General features: G+C 51.7%; 1 protein-coding gene across 2 annotated transcripts in view; it reads left to right on the forward strand.

Moving 5' to 3' along the window:
* Positions 1–21,803, forward strand: part of NTNG2 (netrin G2) — an 86,945-nt gene that overhangs the window by 58,829 nt on the left and 6,313 nt on the right. The window contains exons 3-5 of one of the 2 annotated variants that reach the window (XM_019510708.1): positions 4,733–4,905; positions 6,527–6,553; positions 21,309–21,374. In XM_019510708.1, the coding sequence (XP_019366253.1) occupies positions 4,733–4,905; positions 6,527–6,553; positions 21,309–21,374 (266 nt within the window). The remainder of the gene's footprint in view (positions 1–4,732; positions 4,906–6,526; positions 6,554–21,308; positions 21,375–21,803) is intronic. The other variant, XM_019510709.1, reaches the window with a different exon arrangement.

Consider the following 21,803-nt stretch of genomic DNA (forward strand, 5'->3'; position numbering starts at 1 on the left):
AAGACCACCAGGAACAAGCAGAACTTGCAGCCAAAGCCTGCAGGGCTGGGCTAATGTTATTTTCCCCACTCTCCACCAGCTGGATCTTGGCTAGAGAAAGACGTGCCCCACACTCTGCCAAGATGAAGTGTGTGTGTCCTTGTTCTGGAGGCATAACAATGTGGGGAGGAGAAGTCATTTTAACACAGTCAAGCCTGAGGAAGGAGTTAAAAGAGGCCCCAGGGTGGGGTCCTGGGTGGCACGTGGGGTACCCGGGATGGGAGTGGAAGCGTTTGCTCCGGGCAGCAGGCACCCAATAGGCATGGCAGCCCGGGCTGCCTGAAGCTGCTTGACTGTTCATTATTAAATAATGCATCCTGATTGATTGGTCTGAAAAGTGCTGTGTTGCGGGGTCAGGCTGCTCAGGTTAGAGTTTTCTGGTTAGATTGATGATTCTCGAAGGTCGAATTCAGAAAGCAATTCCCTGGCAACATTGATCCTTTGGATGCAGGGAACTTTTTTTGCGCTGTGGCTGGGGCCAGGCGGTGAGAAGAGCTGACCTGGGCCCGGATGGGGAGGGCGACAGGCTGCCGCTGTTTCCTCTATATTTAACTTTCCTTGTTGACACGGCTGAGAACGTGCGGTCCCCCTCCGAGAAGCACAGTGCCCAGTCGTCGCTACGTGCTCCGACAGCGCGGCACGCTGGAGCAGGCTGCTGCGGCTGGTCCGAGGGGCCTGTCCGGCATCGCCCTGGCCCTGCAGACAGGCAGAAGAAGGTAACCAGCCCTTTCCCAGGTGCAGTCATGGAGCTCCCAGGAACCTGCCTCATTGCTAGTGCCTGACTGCTTTACATCCTCCTCGGCTACAGAGCTGTGCAGGGCCACAGCCCCCACCCCAACTTTGTAGGGGCTGGAAATCAGGCTGGGTCCTGCTGTGGAGCAGAGCTGCTGGGTCCTGCTGTGGAGCAGAGGCCTGCAAGGTCCAGATGTCATGCTCTAAGGCCAGGAGCTCTGCAAGGAAACCCCACGTTGAGCCCTATTTGCTCCCAGAGGTGGTGGAAGGGATGTCCAGAGCGGTAGTCTCCAGCATTGCTTGAGGTTGTGGGGGGAGATGCCGGGAGGAGCAGGGCAGAGACACCGACCCTGCAGAACAGCAGGAGAGGCCCTCTGGGGTTAATAAAAAGCCCAGTGTCACCCGGAGCGGGCCCTGGCAGCTCAGCAGTGCCTTTCCGCCATACGAAGGGGCAGACCGCTCTCCAGGGAGTTACAGGCCAGTGGCGCTGAATAAGCCTAGTTAGCCTCTGCTGCTCCCATGGAAAGGCAGATGATGGCGAACAGCTTCCTGCCTAGAGGAGGGCTGTGAAGCATGAGGAAGCTTTTACATTTCAGACCCGAGTGGACTCAGCTGCCCTCTCAATACAGCATGGCATTTCTACGAGCGCTTGTGCTGGGTCGAGAGACCTGTGCCCGGTAGTGGCCTCCAGTCCCCGTGGCCGGCGGTGGCGGAGCGCGTGGCCAAGCAGGGGCACTCCGCTACCACCTCGTGAAAGTGTTTGCAAGGAGTTCATTGAGCGTTGCACTTCCCGCGCAGGGAAGTACCTGGCCTGCTTGCTCAACCCGAACTGGGACGACCCAAGCGCCGTCCCTCCCCATCCTCCGCTCTGACTATGCTGGGGTCTTCTGGGCTTGAATTAGGAAGGGGGAAATGTCCTTTGCCCCATTCTTCTCGGTCAGCGCTATCGGCACATGCAGGCCCGCGTACGTAACCCTAGCTCGGCGTGCTGGCTTTTTTGTCATGGATGCCAGGGTGGCATCACAGAGGCCACTGCTCCCATTAGGAAGGCATGAGCAGCGCTCTGTCTCCCAGATGCCTTTTTTTCGCAGACCGAGGTCTGGCCCAGCTCAACAGTGGTGAGGCTGCGACCTGCTTTAACCTGCTATCTCCCTTGCCTTCCCCCCACCCCCAGCCCTCCTCCTCCCGTTGCTAATCTTGAAGCAAGAGGGAGGCAGCGTTCTGTAGAGTCTAAATAATTCAGAGTCAGGCTCCACAGCACCCGAGTGCTGGTCATTGCCTATTCAAAAGGTTAGACCAGCAGCACAGAAATCCTTCTCCCTCTGAGTTGGAGGGACGAGCCCAGCGCAGCTGGGGTGCAGGGACCCTCATTTGCGTCCTCTGGCCAAGGCCACTTCCATTAACAAGCTCTGATCTGCACGCCGGTCCCCAGAGTATTTCAGCGCTGCAGTTGCTAGCGCTCTCAGCCGTGGCCCGGCAGCCTCCGGGCTCACACTGTGCACGGCGCCAGGCCAAGCGTGCTCCTGCACCTCCCTTTTAGAGAGGCCGTTTTCCCTTCCCTGTGGGAGCAAGCATTGTGCAATGGGGTGGAGGGACTCTGGACCCAGGTTTCGCTTGGTTTGTGAGAAAAAAAGTTTGCTGGGAATAAGAACAAAAATAGCTCACTAGCGAAGCTGTCTAGCCACACGGAAATAGAAGCACAGTAGGGACGGACTCACTGGATCCAAGATGCGGGGGTGGGAGTCTCTGGAGCTCCCCAGGAAACTTCCCTTCCAGGAGTATTCACAGCCTCTCCTGGAGCTTTTTCTCCTGACCAGCTGCAGCGCCGCGGAAGACGATAGCATTGCAGGCTGACGTCCTCTCCGTCTGCAGAACGGATACAGCACGGGCAGAACGGCCACTGCTGGCATGCTTCCCCAACCTCATCAACGGGCCTGATTTTCCACCCTCTTCCACCTTGGGCTCAGTTGCACCTGCAAAAACGGAGCGCTGCCCCGTTAGACTTCTCCGTGTAATGATACAGATGGCTGCCCTGTCACACGTGTGCAAACGGGTAACCTGGGGCGTCAGGCAATGAAGAAACAAGCCACTGCAGCCCAGGCCGAACCCAGGAGGACGGCTTCCAAAATAAGAAGAGAGTTTAGTCTTTGTAGCTTCTAGGTCTGATGGACTGAGCAGGGGCCGGTGAGCCATGTGTTTTAATCTCGGCTCCGACTCTGTCAACTGCTGTGACTCTAGACCGAGCTGGCTTTAGGGGTGGGTGATGTGGGCAACTGCCCAGGATGCTGTGGTCTGGGGGGCACCACACACACACGTATGCATGTGAGCAACCTGCAGTCAGAGCAGCAATCTCTGCCCCAAGCACAGTGCCCAGCCCAGCCCAAGCTGCCCCTGCCTCCAGCTGCTGTTCAGGAGGAGCCGGACCGGGCCAGCATTGGTGCCCGTCTGCCCAGTACCCCTGCCTGCGGCGGTGCCACTGACTTGTGGGGAGGGGGAGGTGAGGGGGGCACCAAAATACGAGTTCACCCAGGGCACCTTTTTCCCTAAAGCTGGCTCTGTCTCTAGAAGTCACCTAACCGTTGCTCCCCAGATTCATAATGAACACATTGGGGGAAAACATTTACTGTACAAACCTTGGAGCGGTTCATTAAAAGTTTATGGTGTGAGGCTTGCAGACTGTTAGGCCGTGCTTCCAGTCCTTGCTTTTGCTAGCAAGGCTGCTACTACGAGAGCAAACAGCGATGGCCATTTGCTTGGATGCAATGGCGGGTTGTCCACTAAGACGTGAGCTGGGACCCACCGACGTCACCTCAGGCAGGGCTTCGCTAGCCATCGGCTGGTTACAGCTTCCAGTCGAGGGGCTGGGCCGCATGCCACGTAGCAGCCTCAAGGTGAGACGTTCCACGTGGCATCGCTAGTCTGCCGCCCGAAGGAAACGCTCTGAATTTTAGCTCGTGCCTCAGCAATCGTCGTTCCCGTTAAAATAAACAGAACTGGTTCCTCTATGAGCCTCATCGCCCAAGAGCAACAACTTTCAGAAGGAGAAAGTAAATGTCTAAATGCTCCCCAGATGAATCCCAGAGTCAGGCTTTCCCATCCTCTGCTCAAAGCTTGGGCAAAATATGAGAAGCTCTTTGTGGGGTTTGGGTGAATCAACGCATGAATGTATGGAGGGTGCGTTTAACTGCAGTGTGCCTCGCATCGGGGATGAAAGGAATTTGCTGGAGTCAGCCTAGTACTGGGCAAGTGATTGTCAGCTTCACCAGTAGCAATCATCTTTCAAGGCTAAATGCAGCCCTGACTTTGACTGCTTTCCGTTCGGGGGAACTCAGCGGTGCTGCATGGGGGATGAGTCGGTGCAGAATCTAGACCTGAGCATTTGTCAAATGCCTCCGCAGATGCGAGGACCTCAAAGCACAGGGTGAATGCATCTCAGAGCATCCTCTGGGAGAAAGGCTTCAGTGCCCCCTTTTTCCTAGTGAGAAAAGCAAGCCATAGAAGGGGAGCAACAAGTTCAAGCCTGGATGCTTCAACTCAGACATCTAAATCCAAATGTAGGCACCTAAACAAAAGGAGCAATAGGAGCCTAAAATGTGGTGGCTCAGTGAGTGACCTGACATCTAGAGCCTTCATTTTAACAGGATGAGCTGCAACACTTTCCAGTCACATTTTTAAGCTGGCATATCCTCCTGTGTCTCAATCAGATGGATAAAGCAGGATACAACTCTCACTGGAATATCCGCCACAGAAAGACGCCATGTCATAACTCAAATGATGTCATAACTCAAATGATGTCATAACTCAGATGCCAGGTGCAGCAGGAATGCTGTTGAATGCCAGAAAACCCTGCTCCCAGTAACAGGCAAGGGGGGGACAAGTGCGAGTTCACCTCTGTTGTCTTGCTGGGAAAGGAGCGGGTGGTGCCACGACTGCCATCTCCTCTCTGGTTTCCCTCCCGCAGGTGTAAATGCAACCTCCATGCCAACCTGTGCACCTTCAAAGAGGGCAGCCTTCAGTGCGAGTGCGAGCACAACACCACCGGGCAGGACTGCGGGAAGTGCAAGAAGAACTTCCGCTCCCGGTCCTGGCGAGCTGGGTCCTACCTGCCTCTGCCCAACGGATCCCCCAATGCATGTAAGTGGCTTGTGGCACCTCTTGGCCCATTAAGACCAGGCAAGAGTACGGGCCAGAGGGATGCTTTAGTGCCACGGGGCAGGTGAATGTTCTTGGGACATGCAGAGGATTGGGTGGAAGGAAAGGGAGATCAATGACCACGACTGGACTGAAAGGAGGATGAGAAGATGGCCTGAGGCTGTGGTGAATGGGTCCAGACCATGGCCTTGGTTAGGTATTTCACTCTAAATTACTGTGCATCTCTTAAAGAAAACAGCATGCATCTGTAGAAAAGCCACGGGGCCAATCCTTGCATAGTATGGGATGGTAAAAAGGACACAGCCGTGAGCACTGGGTGCCCTGTTTACTGTCACCCAGAGGTGACACAGAATCTTGGACCCCGGGAAGCAGCCCTGAGTGTCCACGACCACCCGTGCAGCCACAGCCCCGTCTCCTCGCTACAGCTAGGTTGCATATGAACTAGCAGGACATCAAGGTTGCAAACCAGCAGCCTCCAAGCGGGGGGTTTTGGTGGTGGAAGATGAGCTGTAGGCCTCTGTGCCTCTGGGGTTTGCTCCGAGTCGCACTAGCCAGCTCACTTTCATGTCACAAAGCAGCAGGAACCGCTCCAGCCCTTTTAAACAGCGGCTTTGAGCATTCGCTAAAGGAACCCTTTTTTTTCATCCTCCACCTCCCCAAAATTTTTGAAAGATTTATGCGCTTTAAGATGATCAAAGCTGAAGCCCGGGCTCGGCAGGCCGTGACGGGAATGTTGCACGCATCCCAGCGATGGTAGATGAGCAGGTTCTTTGAAAGGGAACGAGCTTGTCAGCTACCTCCAAGTGCCTGTGTTCCTTCAAAAGCCCTGCAACATGCTGTTATCCCACCCTTCTTCTTCCTTCTTTTCCATCTGTCTCTCCATTTCTCTCTTTCCTTCCCTTTTCCCTCATCGCATCCATCCCCCCAACATGGTCCTATTGTCACAACCAGTAACCAGCTGGAAGGGTTAAAAACTGGCACCCAGTCCCATGGTATCCCGATGAATCCACCCTGAGAGAAAGATCTCTGAGAATCCTTTTCCACTAAAAACCCCAAGTCTGAAAACCCCAGCAAGGCATGGCCCATAGAGCCCCCCCGCCCAGCCCGCTTTGCTGGGGTCATCTGACCCCAGTAGTCTTTCCTGCCCGATGATCTTGTAAGGTCCCCAACATCTGTGAACTCATCTTTCCGTCTTTCTTAGACAAGCCTAAAAAATAATCTAACCCCCAACCCAAGCAATTCATGAGTCAGGGCCTGCTATCAGTCCAGAGGAGAAACCCCCACAGCAGCTCAATGGCTGCGTGCGGACAGCATGACAAACCCCGGAAGCACACATCACCTGTACTGGGTGTAAGGGTAGGTCAGGGAAAGGGCCAAGAGGAAACTATTAGCAGGGACCAAGTGGCTTTTCTTCCCCGGGTCACCGTAGGTAGGTCTCAGCCTGTCTCAAGTCTCCGGCGTTTCCAGTGGTCACCCCTGTGGTTTGCCAGAGGCTGCTTTTCAGACGTGGCAGCAAGCTGGTGCGACTCTGAACAAGACTCTTGTTAATTAATACAACGGCTTCTTGGCTTTTGCTGACCCTGCTGCTTCTTGTTTCTTCCAGGTGCGGCTGCAGGCTCAGCGTTCGGCAGTAAGTAAAACCCTAACTGCAATGCTGGCATTTGACATCCTCAGTGCATGGCCCCCTGCGCGCGTCATATGAAAACAATGGTTATTTTCTGTCCATTATCATCTTCCAGGCAATACGTCTGCTCTAATGGCATCTCATTTTCTCTTCTATCAAGACCCTTATGTTTTCTTTCTTTGGCTTCAGTAGCCTCATTTTGTCTCTTCCTCTGGCGTGGTTTCTCCCCACGAGGTTCGTTAGCATGGCTGCGGGAAAGGAAATAAAACAGACGTTCAAAAACGCCAGCGATCGCTGTGAACTTTTCCCCCTTTCCATAGTGTCGTGCTCCAAGATGGAGCTGCTTTTTTTTCTTTTTCTCCTCCAAATTCTTTGCCAGACCATCCAGATTGGATCCTCGAGCCATGGGTTGCTACCCACAAAAATACTCGTATATCATTTAAGGCAGAAAAGTTCGGTGTGGATTTCTGCCGAAAGATGGATGGTACCACTATGGCTCCTGATTTGAAAGGGCCAGAGAGCGTCTCAGACGAAACACCTCATGCTTCGAGCAAGCTGCAGCCCAGCTCTGAACTCTGAGACCAGGGCGATTCTCTAAAAAATCGTGAAATAGCTGGCTGGGCCAACTGCGTTTTTCAGTTTGCTGCTGCATCCAAAACACAGAGAGAAAAATCATTTTCAGGTTAAATCAAATATAATTTTTTTTAAATTTCAACAAGTGGAAAGGCCATAAAAATGGTTTCTGGCCAAATGAAGCTTTTTGGCTTAGATTTAAAACAACTTTCAAGACCACTTTGAAAGTAACATCAAATTAAAAACTGGAAACTGCTTGCAAATGCTGAAACAAAAAACTTTTCCATTTTTTTATTCCCCCCCCCCCAAAACAAAGCAAAACCCCATCAATTCGGTGAAACCTGAGTAAATTCTTTGGACACGTTGATGCTGCCAACTCTGTTTTTTCCTGCAATCATTTTCGGACTAAAAAAACTTCACTTTGCTTTAACAGGGTGAGGCTAGAGACAGTCCAGCAGAAAACGTCAAAGGTGGGATAGCGAGTGGAAAGTGCAGGTTTGGGTATGGACAGAAACCAGCTAAAGGGGGATTATTTTGATTTCCCCTTTCCCAGAGACAAGAGGTGACCTGGAGTAAGTATGGCATTTAAACAAGCTAAGGGTTATTCTGAATTAAGCACAATAATCTACACAAGGTTGTGACACAAGCAGGGACTCGAGGCAGAGGGTGAAGGTAGGTACTGGGTAGGACTCTATTAACACCGTGAAGGATCGTTGTTTCCATTCCCGTGGCTGTGTTCAGAGCTGCGTGAATGAGAGGGAGGCACAGCATCAGCGAGTGTTTCCTGGGATGCTGTCACGTCCTGAGGGCGCCGCTGCCTTTGCTGGACTTCTCCCAGCAGGCAGTTTGGCCCATTTAAACTAAAATAATCTAATGTCCTCTTTAATGGAATTGAATAAATGAAAAGGCTCTGGATTGTCTTTACAACGCTGGGCTGTCCGCTGCCTTCTGGGCAGCAGGAGGCAACCATCTTGCTGATTTGGAGGTTTGGCTGGGAGTATCTTTGCCATCTGGCACAACGCGCTCATGCATAGATGAGAAAGATGGCAAAGCTATTGTCAGGCAGGAAAGGCTCGTGCCCAGTTTCTGCTCCTATATGACTTTGAAACGCAGACCTCTCTTTGCCTCTGCCTGAGTCTCGTTTGCACAGATTCTCCCTCTCCCTTGCCTGCTGCAGCTTAATGAACTAAAGTTGTCATACAGCTGGCAACATTTGGACCGACTTCCCTGCCAACCAAGTAAAATTCAGTAACAACTCAGCCCCAGCGCACGCAGACGCATCCACGCACAGAGTTTCCAGTCTTGCCAAGCTGGAATGTGCCTTGGTTTCCCTCGGCCATTTAATTGAGTCCCAGCTGTAAATTTTCTTTAAAATTGGTTGCTCCTCCCAACCCAGCAGCTGCTTCTGTACATATCCTGCAGCTGAGTCCTTACATTTTTCTGGTTTTTCTCCCTCCAAGAAACAGAGGGTCCAGCAACCTGCTTCTCAGTATCGCCAGCCCTTGGAGGTAGAGCATTCGGAGGAGGTGGCTTGTGCTTGAATTTCATGTCTACCAGCTGAGGGCCTGGTCACTTTGAACTCTTTTGGGGATGTACACCTTAAATCAACAGTGCTATATGCAGATGTAATTTGTATAATATGCTTGCTGGGGGCTGTGGGGTGCAAGACAGCGGACCCAAGAACAAGATGTTCCCATGGGTCCATTCCTAGGGCTCTGGCAAGTTAGGAGGGGATAATGAGCATTTTTTAGGCCTTCATTAGATGGACGGCAATGGCATGGGGGTTACATGGAGCTCCGATCAAATTCTGTCCCACTGAAGTTAACAGACGCTGTGGCACAGACTGGAGTGGGAGCAGGTACTTGCTGTGAGCCTCTGTCACTGGAAGAATCGGTGAAAATGAAAGCACCGATGAGCTTTGACAGGTTGTGGATGGGTAGAAAGCAACAGCAAGACTCCTGAAGAGTCTTACGTCTGAACACAGACTCATAAAGAGCCTTCCCTAGGCTCAAGTCCCTTCTTTCCCGATCTTTTCTTTGTTTCCCGGTAGTCTATGAGCGACCACGGAGAATTACCACCACAAAAGCTACCACCACCACCACCACAGCACCCAAAACCACCACCACCAAGCAAGCAGGTGGGTGCTCAGCTTGGCCCCGCAGGGCAGACCCCCTCCTTTGTAGTGTGGCTAGATCCTTTAGTTCTGGTCCCACGCTCCTCTACCGGCTTCGCTTCCCATTGTAGCTCCGCAAGCAGCAGCGGAGGAGGAGGATCTGGTCTGGCTCCCTGCTCCTTCGCCTTGTAGGAGCTTTGGGGGACATGGACTTAAAAAAAACGGAAAAAGGAAGAAAAAAAAGCTCACCTGGCAGGAATTCAGCTCTTCCGAGCCAGCAGAACATCCTGGCTCATTCGCATCCCAAATTGGATTTGACGAAGAGCATCTGGATGCGAAACACCAACACCGTGCAGAGTCTCCTCTTCACAGCAGCAGCCACAGGCACCACCCTAAAGGTGACTCCTTCAGAGAGACAACTTGTGGGCGATGCCTTTCTCAGGTGCCCTTCTTGCCCTTGCTGCTGCTGTGAGGATGATGGCAACGTTATCATTTGCCCTGGTCATAGATGGAGGTGGAAACTAAGGAAACAAGTAGGTTTTGGGTTGTTTTAAATCACTTTCAATGCAGCCTTGCAAAATCCTCAGGAATGAATCATGCAGGGACAAGAGTTGCTTTTCTATATATACCATAAAGGGGTTGCCAGGGGTAGGGATGACTCAAAAAAACCCTGGAGGTTTTATGCACCATTTTTAAGAACTTAAAAAAGGGGAGAGTAGGATTTTGCAAGGCTGCTAACTTCCCCCATCCTCCTGTCAGTAGTGCTGGGGTGGGTCCCCTACGCTCGTGCATCAACTTTATATTCTTCAAGAGCCAGTCTCCATGAATTGTCTTACCTTGGGAAGTTCCCGGAGCAGGGAGTGGGGCTTGTCTGAGAACGGCTGCGTTCCAGCGATCCCCAACCTGACGTCAAGGTCAGCGTAACGTGGCACAAGCAGGGATTCCCATAAGTTGTGCCAGGAGCAAAACCAGCCGGGCGCAGAGGGACATAAGTACAGCTGTTTTTGCCTTGCTCCCTGGCCCCTCAGCTCCTGCACCGAGCCCTCCCTCCCCCTTGTCCAGAGGATGTAGTCCATGGGGTTGTCCATTTTGAAAAACAGTTGCAGGGGGAGAAGGAGACGGGAAGAGCCAGACTTTGATGGTGAGCAGCCTGGCTCTGTGCTGCCTGGGGTGGGCTGAACACACTGGAAGTCCAAGAGCACGATCCCTTCATTTCCAAATCACCCAGTGGAGATGACTTGTGTTATCTTCATTTTTTATGAGGATTTTTTCCCCTTTTGCTAACAAGAAGGCATCATGCTCCCCCCCTCTCTTTTTTTTGGAAGCAAGCAGATGAAAGCTAACAGCAGGAATTTTTCTTATCGTCTCATAGGGGAATTAGACGTGTGCTCGTTTCACTGCCGTGCTTTCTGGGTCTGATTTTTCCCAGGGGGACATTTTATATCCACGGTATGTTAGTAAGAGTCAGCCTGGGGGTGCTGCCAGCAGCCAGTCAAGGGGATGGAGAAGCTTGATTGTGTGTTTATGCAAATACAGATATAATCGTGGTGGCACATCCTCTGCTGTTTAAAGCAGGGTGTCTGGCTGCAGCCTGGGTCCCATTTCCCGCTTGCCCTGCGTTACGGTGCAGTCTCGGTCTAGCCAATTCAACGTCCCTGTGCGTAAAGCGGAAACAATACTTACCCTCTCCATTAGGGTTACAGCTCAGGGTTTACGGTCGCACGAGGGGAGACCATTCTCTCCAAGTGGGGTACATTATCTCCGCGCCTGTAATAATTCAGCTTGTGCTCCCCGTACACGACACTTGGTGTCACGTCATTTTTATGTGCTGGCCTGTAGTAGTTTGCTTGCGAGCTCCTGCCTCTGAACCTACCGAGCATCCGTCTCTTGTGGTACAATTAATGCTTTTCTGTGCTGCCTCACCAGTGTGGTTGGGGTCAGGTGGGAAGGTTGCCTTTTTTCTTTACAGTTGATATGGGTGAATGGGTCAGAGAGAAAAACACAAGCTCTCTCCCAATCAACACTAAGCCTTTATAATTTTCTAGGAAGCAGCAATCCCCCGAGGTCGGGAATGCAGCATGTTTATTGATTCAGCGGCTCTCGCTCCCCGGGCAGCCCGCGCACTCATAGATTCTAGCTGACTTTGGGACGGGACCAGCTGAAGCATCAGCCAAAAAGCTCTGGGTCTCACATGCTTTGCAGGCCCTGGGTCAGGGTGGTACCAAAGGTCTTGGGATGTCTCCCATCACCAGTTTGAGGAGCAACATCTGGGAGGGGGCTCTGCTGGGAAGAGGATTTGATCTGCAATTCACAGCACTGTGTATGGGCTTTCCATACAGTTGCCCTGCTGCTAACAGGCTCTCAGAAAGAGCAGGTGACAACCGTCCCACTTACGATGCAAACCCAGCTTCTTGCATGGGGGGGCAGCGTGCCACATTTCTAGTTTGAAAAGGCCGGGCTGGGCTTTGTGGTTTCATCAACTCAGTGCATCTCACTGTATCTTCCTTTCCTGGTTGGTCCCAATGGGCATTTATACATGGGCTCTGGGTGTGAGGGGTGCTTTAATTAGAGCCGCTCTAATTAAAGCACTCTGAGCCTCTCATGTATCAGTATCCCTGCACTGAAAAATGGTGGTGGGGGCACTTTACCTAACGCTCATCAAACGAGCTTTAATTAAAGTGTCTCTGCCACCATTTTTTAGTGTGGGGATGCTGCTACAGGAGATGCCGGAGTCTGCTGGGGCACAGTAATTACCATGCTCCAGCAGACTCAGTTAATCGAGCCTGCTGCGCCATGCTGTAATTACAGCAGGTCGGCGCAGCCTCGCTGCTTGTGTATAGGTGCCCAAGTGAGGGGGGGGAAATGAAGACTGTTACTTGGGTTGAGGCATCACTCCACTTGTTTCAACCCAAGGAGTTGGCCTTCTGTGGCTGAAGGTCCTGAGCAGGGTCTCTGTTGAGTGGAGTCTGCACAGGTGTGCACACAATTCATTATTGCAAATAGTCATATCATCCAGGAAGGGGGAAGGTCAGGGGTATAGGCCTCATTCTGATGGCTTAAAATGAACGTGCCAGGAGCTTCATAGGCGAGAGAAGAGACTCAGGTCCAGAGTTTGCAATTGTCAGTGCTTCCTTTCACCTGGCTGTCCTGCTGACCAGGGACTGGACAGGACCCAGCTACCACACAAGAGGGGCTCTCCTCTCTTCTCTTTAGTCCACCGGAAAAAAAGTAGGAGGAGGATCTCCCCTGTGGAGTAATGAAACACCCATCCTGTTTCACTGAATGAGTAGTGGCGAGAATGCCAGGTCAGCCTTGGGGAGCTGCTTTCAGAGATTTTTCTAGGTATCCAAGAAACACTGCAAATACCTCAGCTGCTTGGGGCTCAGGTAGTGGCGGGTTAAATGCAAAATGCATCTGGTTGCGGGATGCACACTTTGAGCTAGAGAGGGCTCCAAAGCTCACATTTCCCCCCTGCAGCTCTCCTCCGATCCGGGCTTGCTCCACAATCGAGGCTGGACTATTGCAGCTCAGGTCGCAAGACCCGCCTGCAAGCGCTGTTACAGCTGCCCCCTCCGCCCCCCAGCCTGTCACCGTGCTGGTTCTTTTCATAACAGGCATTCAGTTCTTTCACCCTTTGTATTTTTGCTTCCCATCCTACGCAGTCACTGCCAGGCAGCCTGCCGCCCTCCCTGCCTCTGTGTCTATCCAGGAGAGACCCAAAAAAACAGGTATTTAGAAGCCGGTCTCAATTATTTTTCCTTCTCACATGTGCTTCTGCATACTACGTGGCAGCACTCAGAAGGATCTCAATGTGGCATGTAGACTAGAAGTGTGGATTAGACGTGGTGTTAGTCTTAGGTGGCACAGATCTGCTGTTGTTTGCCATCCGTGGTCACGCGTTCAGTAACTAGCAGTCCCGGCACCCTGGGCACAGATGCTGTGGCGTGGCCTCCTTTCCCTTTCCGCAGCAAAGAGAAGGGCTCTTCATAGTGCTGCTGTGGAGTCCTGCCAGAGCGATGGCCAGAGACCCTGGCCGCTGCAGCCACCGCACAAGCTCCCCATGCTCCAGCTTCTGCTAATGGGTCTTGGGGATAGGGCTGCCTTCTGCATGAGCTCTAGATCAGCGCTTCTCAACCTTTTTTGTTCCAGGACTCATTGATAAACATTGATGGCCAGCCCCGACCCAGTGCCCCTCACTCTCAACCCGCTGTCCCCCCGCCCTGCAGGGTGTGGGGCAGGGGGCATCCTAAGCGGCCCCTTGCAGAGCTCCAGCCTGCAAGGGAAAAGCTGTGGTTTCCCATGTTTTTCTCCCTTAAAAGGAGAATCCATTTTTAAAGTTTGTTCATGACCCTTTCATATCTTCTCGTGACCCACTTTTGGGTCGCGACCCACGGGTTGAGAAACGCAGCTCTAGATCAGCCTGCCCTGCCCTAGTATTTCTGTGGCACATGCTATGCAAACTTCTTATGCCTGTCATCCGATTCTAGCCAAGGAGCAAGCAGGGCATGGGAGAGGAAACAGGGCGAGCGGGTGCAGGCAGGAAGAGAGATGACCAAGAGTCACTGAGGAAAGGGAGTTAATCTCACTTGGGTTTCCCTCTCCACATTCCTGCTCCGTGTCAAGCCCTCTTTATCGCTTGTCATTTTCCTTCCAACTTCATGCTTTCCCATTTGTCAGGCAATAATAATTTCCCCTCCAAGTTTGGAGTGTGCAAGAAAAGGCCTCATCTTCTGTTTTGTTTTCCTTTTGATTTTTTTCCCCTTAATTTTTATTTTTTGGTTTTGGGCCCAGCCTGAACCCCCAGTGGTGCCAGTTCAGCTCCGGGAAAAACAATTTGCTGGTCAACTGCTCCCACAGGAGCCCAAAACATAGGCTTTGGGTCCACGGACACCAGCTACTCTGCTCATGTACCTGCTTTCTGTGGGCCTTCTAACACTCAGATAGTCGAGAGGGATCCCTAGGGGATGGTCTACAGTGCTATTTTTAAGGTGCAAGTTGCCCCTGGGCAGCTAATTGTAATTTTCCAGGAGACCCCACACTATAGCTTAGACCTAGGACACATAGTCTGTACTGAAAAGGCTCAAACAGAGATGGGAGCATCCCAGTGTTTTTGCTCTACCTACTTGCCACCCAGCTCCTTCAGCACCAAGTAGGTACGGCAGAGATATGGGTGCCTCTCCACATGCCCATCCCCGAAACGTAAAACCACCCATGCATGCCACTACAGCTACGAGGGGAAGGGTCTTAGGATAAAGAGCATTAATAATTTCCCTGGCTCTGTAAATGCAAGCAAGTGGAGGTGTGTGTGAATGACTAAAAAGCAAAATGCCTCCAGGGCTGTTTTTTATTGTGACTCTAATTAAACCCTTGCCAATTTGCACAGAGCTTTTTTCATATTCTCTTTAACACAAGAGTCATATCAATTGGCTTCCATTTTCCAGTTGAAAAGGACAATGTCTATCACCTACGTGTAGAGCTTGTGGTTTAAAATCCCGCCCCCCCCCACGTTGTTTATAATCCCCCCACAGAGGCTGGGAAATCGTATCTCTCTCCTTCTTGGGTTTGTTCTTTGAGGTTTGGCAACGATTGAGATTTTTTTTCCCTCCTTATGTTACTCAACTGGAGCTTGAAATTAACTCTGTGCCTTTTTTAATATATACACATATTTCCCAGTTTGTGCAGTAGTGAGAAGGAAGACTGTTAACAAAAGTGGGGAGATTGAAGCAAATCCCATCTCCTCAGCTTTTATTTCACCCCCTACGCCAGCAGCCTGGCTGTCAGAGGGCCTGGGCCTGGCAGATCCCAGTGATCTCTCCTCTTGCAGTGGCTGATCCTGTGCTTGGTCGTCTCCCTACAACGTGTCTAATGACTGAAGGAAGCGGATGGATGTGAAACCTAATGTGGGTGGCACTTAAAGAGTTATGAGGGGCAGGTCTTGGTGTCTCTCCACCGAAGGCAACGGGATAGTGGCAGTTTTTGCCCATGGAAGATCAGACCCTTCCTTTCATAAATCACCAGGCCACTAGCTGGCCTCCCCTTGGCCCAGGGCATCTCCTAATGTGGCTTTCCTGTATTACCTCTGCAAGAATACAACAGCTCCTCGGCTGCTGCACCTCTGCAGGTGGGCTCCCCACAGTCCGAGGCTGGTGCAGGAACCAAAGGTAGGAACGCATCGCTGAACTGCGCTTGTCTGGCTAGTACGTATCCCACACCCATGTGCACCGATGCTTAGCCTGTTTAGGTAGGATTACAGCTCTGCTTTCCATGTCTCCCTCTCTCCTCTGAGCAGCTCTACCACCTGCATGATGGGCACAGACAAAAGTAGTCTGGTGAAGCTGCACTGAGCCTCAGGGTTGAGTCACATACATGGAAAAACAAAACCCCCCAAAACAAAGGTAATAAATTGCAGAAGAGATTGTTCTCAGCTAGCTGCCGAGATGAGCAGAGGGGATCATGGAAACTGTGTTGTCCACCAAGATCAGATTGTGCATGTCAAGTGGAGTAGTTTTGTAACTAGATAGGTGTGTGTTGTTTCTAGCATAGACATCTTCTGTCGGATGTTTCTTTGGCTTCTTGCCCTGCGTTAGCCTATCCACAGGGTGCTGTACAAGGGGGAGAACCACTCAAGATTGCAGGAGGCTCTTGCAATGTTGCCCTCTCCCAGGGCTCCTCTTAATGTATATATATGTTGGTAGTTGACTGGCAATATTCAGCTCCCTGTTTCCCAGGTGAGGTGCCCCTTGTAAGTCCTTACTGCACACATTCATATGAGTATGACATACCATATGAATTAGAGCTAAGTCTATACTAAAACCCAGGACCTGGAAATACTTTATTCAGGGGACAGAGCGGCTGGAATTCATAGCTCCAGCTGGATTTTACAATCAGGCCCCACATACTCCATGGGCTAAAACAAAACCCTGAACAAATGCTGCCTACAATGTAGGGCATTTGAAGTCTGTGGCTCAGGCCCATTTCTAGATACCATCCATTTGGTGCTGTACGCAGAGAGATGGATTATCCAGACCCGTTTCAAAAAGAGTGCTGAGAAACAAATGTCAAAGTTACCCCTAAAAAGAGTCCTGACAAATGGCCTAACTGAGCCCCACATTATATTTCTAGCTGGTTCATCGACTTGATCCAGTCAGTCATTCTTCCCCTTTCTAATGCCTCCGTTTCTGGCTGAAAAATAGACCAAAGGATGCCCATCTTTACTAAGGGCGCGGTGCTCCGGGTCTGAAAGGCATGGTATTGTGCTGAGAATCGCTGTCAAGAGGACCATACCTTAGAGGTGGCAGGGTGGCTCGATGACTTCTCACCATGACCAAGGTCCTTCCAGAGAACTGGGTTGCCAGTTGTCCAGTCACAGTGGTTTTGGAGTTGCTCGCATGAAATTCATCTGAATTAGAGAACAAGAAACCTTTAAAGAATAGAAGTAGATATAAATATTTCTCTAGAGATAACAGTTGCTTTGTCTTGTGCCTACTAATGGGTTGCACCTTCGAGAACAGCCTTTGCTCTTCCACATTTTGTGGCCAAACTGATCAAATGGGCAGCCCTTGTCTTTAGGAGGGGGTTAGCAATGCGGTCGAGGACCCTTGATATCTGGTGGTTTGGCAGCCAGGGGTTTCTACCCTGAAGTTAGACTGTACAATAACCCCAAGTTGGCAGAACCACCACCCTCTCCTTGGCTCCTGTGCCCTCCCTTCACCTTTAGGGCAAAGATAACTTCCCCATGCCTCTCTAGTGCTGAGCAGCCAATTTCCAAGGAACTCGGATGATTTCAGGAGCAGGCAGAGAGGACAGAGAGAGAGTGGGCACCATGGTCCCATCCCATGCAAGTGGTCTCCTTTCCCCATCTTTAACAATAAACAAGTCGAGTGGCAATATTATGCTGATGTTCTCTCCAATTGGTACCATTTAAAGCTGCCCAACATCCACCAAATACAGGAGTGCTTGGACCCAGACTTGTGCCCCAGGAGCCTCTTGAAAACAGAGGTAAGCAGACGCTCTTGGGCTGACCTTCAGCGTCCAAAGGAAGTGGAGAGCAGACAGGACTCTCCAAACCTCAGTAGGACCGGCTCAGGCTATATCCATGGGATCCAAAAAGACAACTATTTCTTAGGTGCATTGAAGGATTCAAGTTAGACTGGCCCTGGGAGTCTCTATATTCTGCTCATCCTACATCAGCCTTCTCTCTTTAGAGGCTTTTATGAACCATGGATGAAGAACAGTCCCAAGCAGGAAGAAAAATGGTCCCGAGAAGCTGCAAAGCCTGGGCTCTGCCTCCACCTCTGCCCCGATCTGCTGGGAGTGACAGTATTTCCCCTTAGTGAAATAGGCTGCATCAATCCCCCAGTTGGAGATCTGACCACAGACTCACACGTGCAACTCATTCTGAGCTCCGCGCATGGGAGATGCTAGAAGGCAGCAAAGACCTTATTTTCCCCCCACAAGGATAAAGTTGCTGACCTTCAAGCAAGCTTAATCATCATCTGTCTGAGGGACAGAGTGAAGGGAAAGGAGGGGAGTGAAGGATGGTGCTTCAGAGTCCCTCGGTGGTTGCCAGCAACCTACCAGCAGTTGTTTCCTTGACCAGCCCGTTGCACTGACGAGCCAAGGATTCGTCTGCCAAGAGAAGCCTCTGGGTGGCTCCATGCCCCGGTTCATCAGCGCCACTGTTTGTAGAAGAGATTTCACCAGGTGGAGCTGGGCCCACCACACCTCTCCCCAAGACTGATGAACAGCTGCTTAATTCTACTGACCCAGGGCCCCAACATCCTGACACAATTAAGCTTAATTGGCTGGTCCTTCCACTCTTACATCTCCCTCCCAGGAAGCCAGGGGATGGCTTCTTCAGCTTCTTATGGCAAACAGAGGCACCAAAAGCTTCCTTCCGAGACCTTGGATGCCCATTTGCTTCTTGGCTGTGCGTTTTGCATTGTGAAACACCACCCTTTAGGTCTCTTGCCCACCCATAGGCTTCAACAGGCGCCCTGCCTAGGTGACACCAAGATCCTGCCTTAGAGAACTGAACCAATCTGGGTTACCCCCCGCCAGGCCTGCCTCCGCATTAGACGATGCACTTGTATAGGATGGCTTGGCTAGGAAGGATCCAGCTTCAGGCAGGTGCTTGGACTGGAGGACCTCTGGAGGTCCCCTTCAGCCCGACTTCTCCGTGTCTGGCCAAAGCGATGGCTTCTGCGGGTAGCAGAGCGGAGTGAGCTGGAGGGAGGGGGAAGCCACTGTGCAATCACAGACATTCAGCTCCCTCTCTCCCCCCAGCTTCTTCTTCACCATCCCTTTTCATGTTCTCCCAGTCTCTTTCCCCAGACAAGCAGCTGTTCTCCCCCACTCCAGTTCCTCAGGCCCTAAGGGCAGGTCCTGTCCTCCCCAGTCTTTGCCCTGCGCTCTCAGCAGACTATTGAGGTCGCAGCTTTTCTGTTCGATGCCCCCAGGGTGTTCATCCATCCTCAGTGCCACCAACTTGGTGCCCTTAGGACCAGGATGAAGGAGTGCAAACGTGCTGGGGCAGAGCAGGGTCCGCGTGCTGCTGGCCGCGCCGTTCTTCACCCTCTTCCAGGCCACGGGCCTGGGGAGCAGCGGCAGCAGCAGCGGGAGAGCAAGTGAGACAGGGGCACAGAGCTGCTCTGCTCAGATCAAGGCTGATCAAAATGAATGGGCAGACAGGGATGGGGATCTGTCACCATGGAAACTTCAGCCTCATCAGGCTCCCCCCCGGCTAAAGCCACCTGGCTAGGGGGTAGCGATCAGCCAACCCATTTCAGGACTGGCAGCAGCCTAGGGCTACTGCTAGCTTTGGCTGCCTGCTGGTTTACCTCCCCCCCGATCCAACTGCTACGCGTCTGGATGGAAAGTCAGCCCTGTGGCATGTGGAAGTGGAGGACGAAACCCCAAGACAGACACACTGCTTAGTCACTCGCTGCATTGGCTCCATGGGCCTGGAGATCACCGCGCACTGCCCGACCAGGCCCCTCATCTCTCTCCTCCTGCCGAAACCCCCAAGTCAGGCCGCAGGCAGCAAGCAGCATAATGAGGCGCTGCAGGGAACCGTCCTACACCAGAGCCCACAACGCAGCCTTTCCTGCTGCTGACGACTGCAACTCTCAGCCTTTGCATCCTCCCCGCGAGGACCGATGGAGGCTCACAAGGGAGAGCGAGGATTGTTACTTTGCTCAGGCAGGGTCACCGACGAGGAAACCGAGGCTCAGGGCACTGAAGTGGTTCATCTCTCTCTCTTGCATTGAATATAACAAAATAGAAGAAGTCAGGAGTCCTCCTCCCAGTCTTCTTCCTCACTTGCCACCATCATTCATTATAGCAGCCAACAGAAGGCCGGCAGCTCCCAATCCTTTATTCTATTATTCAGTTATATGGCGGGAGACCCCAGGTCCCCATGTGGGATGGGAAGGGGAGGGGGAGTTGGGGATGCTGGCAGTGGTCGAGGTGAACCTGGTGGGGGGCATCTGTGGACTACGCCATTGTGGTTTGCAGCAAGAGAGATGAGCTGTCTGGCCGCACTTGATAGTCATCCCATGCCAAGGCCGCCCTCCCCTTGCTGGCAATTTCATGTTCTGGGATATTTTACAACTGAGACTGACCTCAGACTACCCGAGTGAGAGACTGAAGACTCATACCAGAGTAGAAGAAGGTCATTTGGGGAGAGGAAAAAAAAACTGGATCCAGCCTCCCAGTTACACAGCTGATGCAGAGCAAAGTCTTCTGACAAGCCACTGAATTATTGCATGCCTCGGTTTCCCCTGGTAACAGGATTTATCTGTCCAGTACCTCCGAGGAGGGAAGACCTTGGAGATCCTAAGATAAAAGCCAGCTACAAGATCTGCCAGCTGCAGCGAAAGACAGAAACACAACTTGTGCAATGCTTAAATGCTTTTTGCTGGAGAGGGTTTTTTCACTCAAGAGGGGCTGGGCTGTTTACTGAAGGAAGAGACCCATCTTCTCTCCTTGTTGGCCTTCAAGAAACATTTAAAGAAAAAAAATATAGTTCATTTGGAGCGTGTTGGAAGCATTATCTTGTGGGGAGCCCTGCCCTACATGTCCTTTGATTGACTGCTTCCTCCAAAAGCAGAAATCAAGGGCAAAACTCACCACTGTGCAGAGAGCCTGGCTGAGGCTGCAACCCCCACTTGGGCTTTGGCCCGGGGAGAAATTTGCCTTCAGAGCTTTAAAAGCCGCTTTGTTTGGCACAGGAATTGGTCTGGGTCAGGTTAGCAATGAGTAGCCTTCTGGCACGACCTGTGGTCAGCAGCCGAAGGGGACAGCCCTGGGCTCGGCACAGCTCAGTCTTCTGGTCTCAGGAAAAAAAATGGTATTTAAAGGTTTGCTTTTGGGGAACTGGCTGATAGGTATTTAGTTAGTAGTAGGAGTGTGACCAATTAGTTGGGATGAGTTAGCAGGGAGCGAGCATCAGGATTTTGGTCGTCTGCTCCTCACTGTAGCACTCCACGTGCCTCAGTGTCTGGGAAAGGAGGATGAATCCTCTTCTCCCACAGCACAGGGGACCAGTGGGGCTTAAGCCCTGTTAAAGATGATGGCATCCTCAGGGGAAAAGCATTACAGCTGCATTCAGACATTAAAGTTCCTCCTTAGGAGGGACAGCCATGCTCCCCACCAGTGCATGATGTGCAGGTGACTTAACACGGCAGCACAAAGCTGTGTTATCCTCTCTTTGCACCCAAGGCAAAATCATTTGGGCAACTACATCTCAACCCTACTTGGGTTTAAAAAAAAAATCTCTCTCACACGCACATAAATAAAATAAAAATCCCAGAAACTGAAAGACATCAGGCTTGAGTGGAAGGAAATGACCCTAATGCAATCGCTGTGATAATTCACTGCAGCGTGTGAGGCTGCTGTTACGCGTGTCAGCAGCAAAGGCTTCATTTGGGCAGGATAGCCCCCCCCGAGTAAGTTCCTTGACAGTCAGGAGCAGCCACTTAGCCTGATGAATGTGCCAGCCTGCCGAACTCCGCTGGGGCTGGGAATCTGCTCTCCTCCATAGTGCTCAGCTGTATTTTGTTGTCTCACGTGCAGCGGCTCCGAAGAGCAAACCAGGGCCGACAGCACACTCTGCTGGCAAGAAGCATGCCAAGAAGCCAGGTACTGCCCGCTGTAGCACTGTAGGAGCTGGTTGGTGTGGGGAGTTAGTCTACGGTACAGGGCATATCAGGGGGGTCTGCCTGGTACCAAGCAAAAGATCTCTCTGCGGTACTTGCTGGCTGCATTTCCTACCCCATTTGGCATAGCTGCCATCATCGAGAGTCCAAGACAAGAGTTGTGCATGCTTGCAAATGGTTACACCTGGATGGTCCAACACAATTAATTCCCTTACCAAGGGTAGAGCTAGGACACATCTATGAATAACTCCTCTCCTTCGTCAGTCATCTCCCTGCAGATCAACATATATTGATGCACTGAATTTTTCATGCACCCAGTTCTAGAGCGGGGCGGGGGGGGGGGGAGGGGGGAAACAAACAGGGGGGAAATGTAAAAAGCCACCAGCTGCCCCAGGAAGAAATGGAGTTCAGA

The sequence above is a fragment of the Gavialis gangeticus genome, unplaced genomic scaffold (genome assembly GCF_001723915.1).
Source record: "Gavialis gangeticus isolate Ggan-Ray unplaced genomic scaffold, GavGan_comp1, whole genome shotgun sequence".
Lineage (NCBI taxonomy): Eukaryota > Metazoa > Chordata > Crocodylia > Gavialidae > Gavialis > Gavialis gangeticus.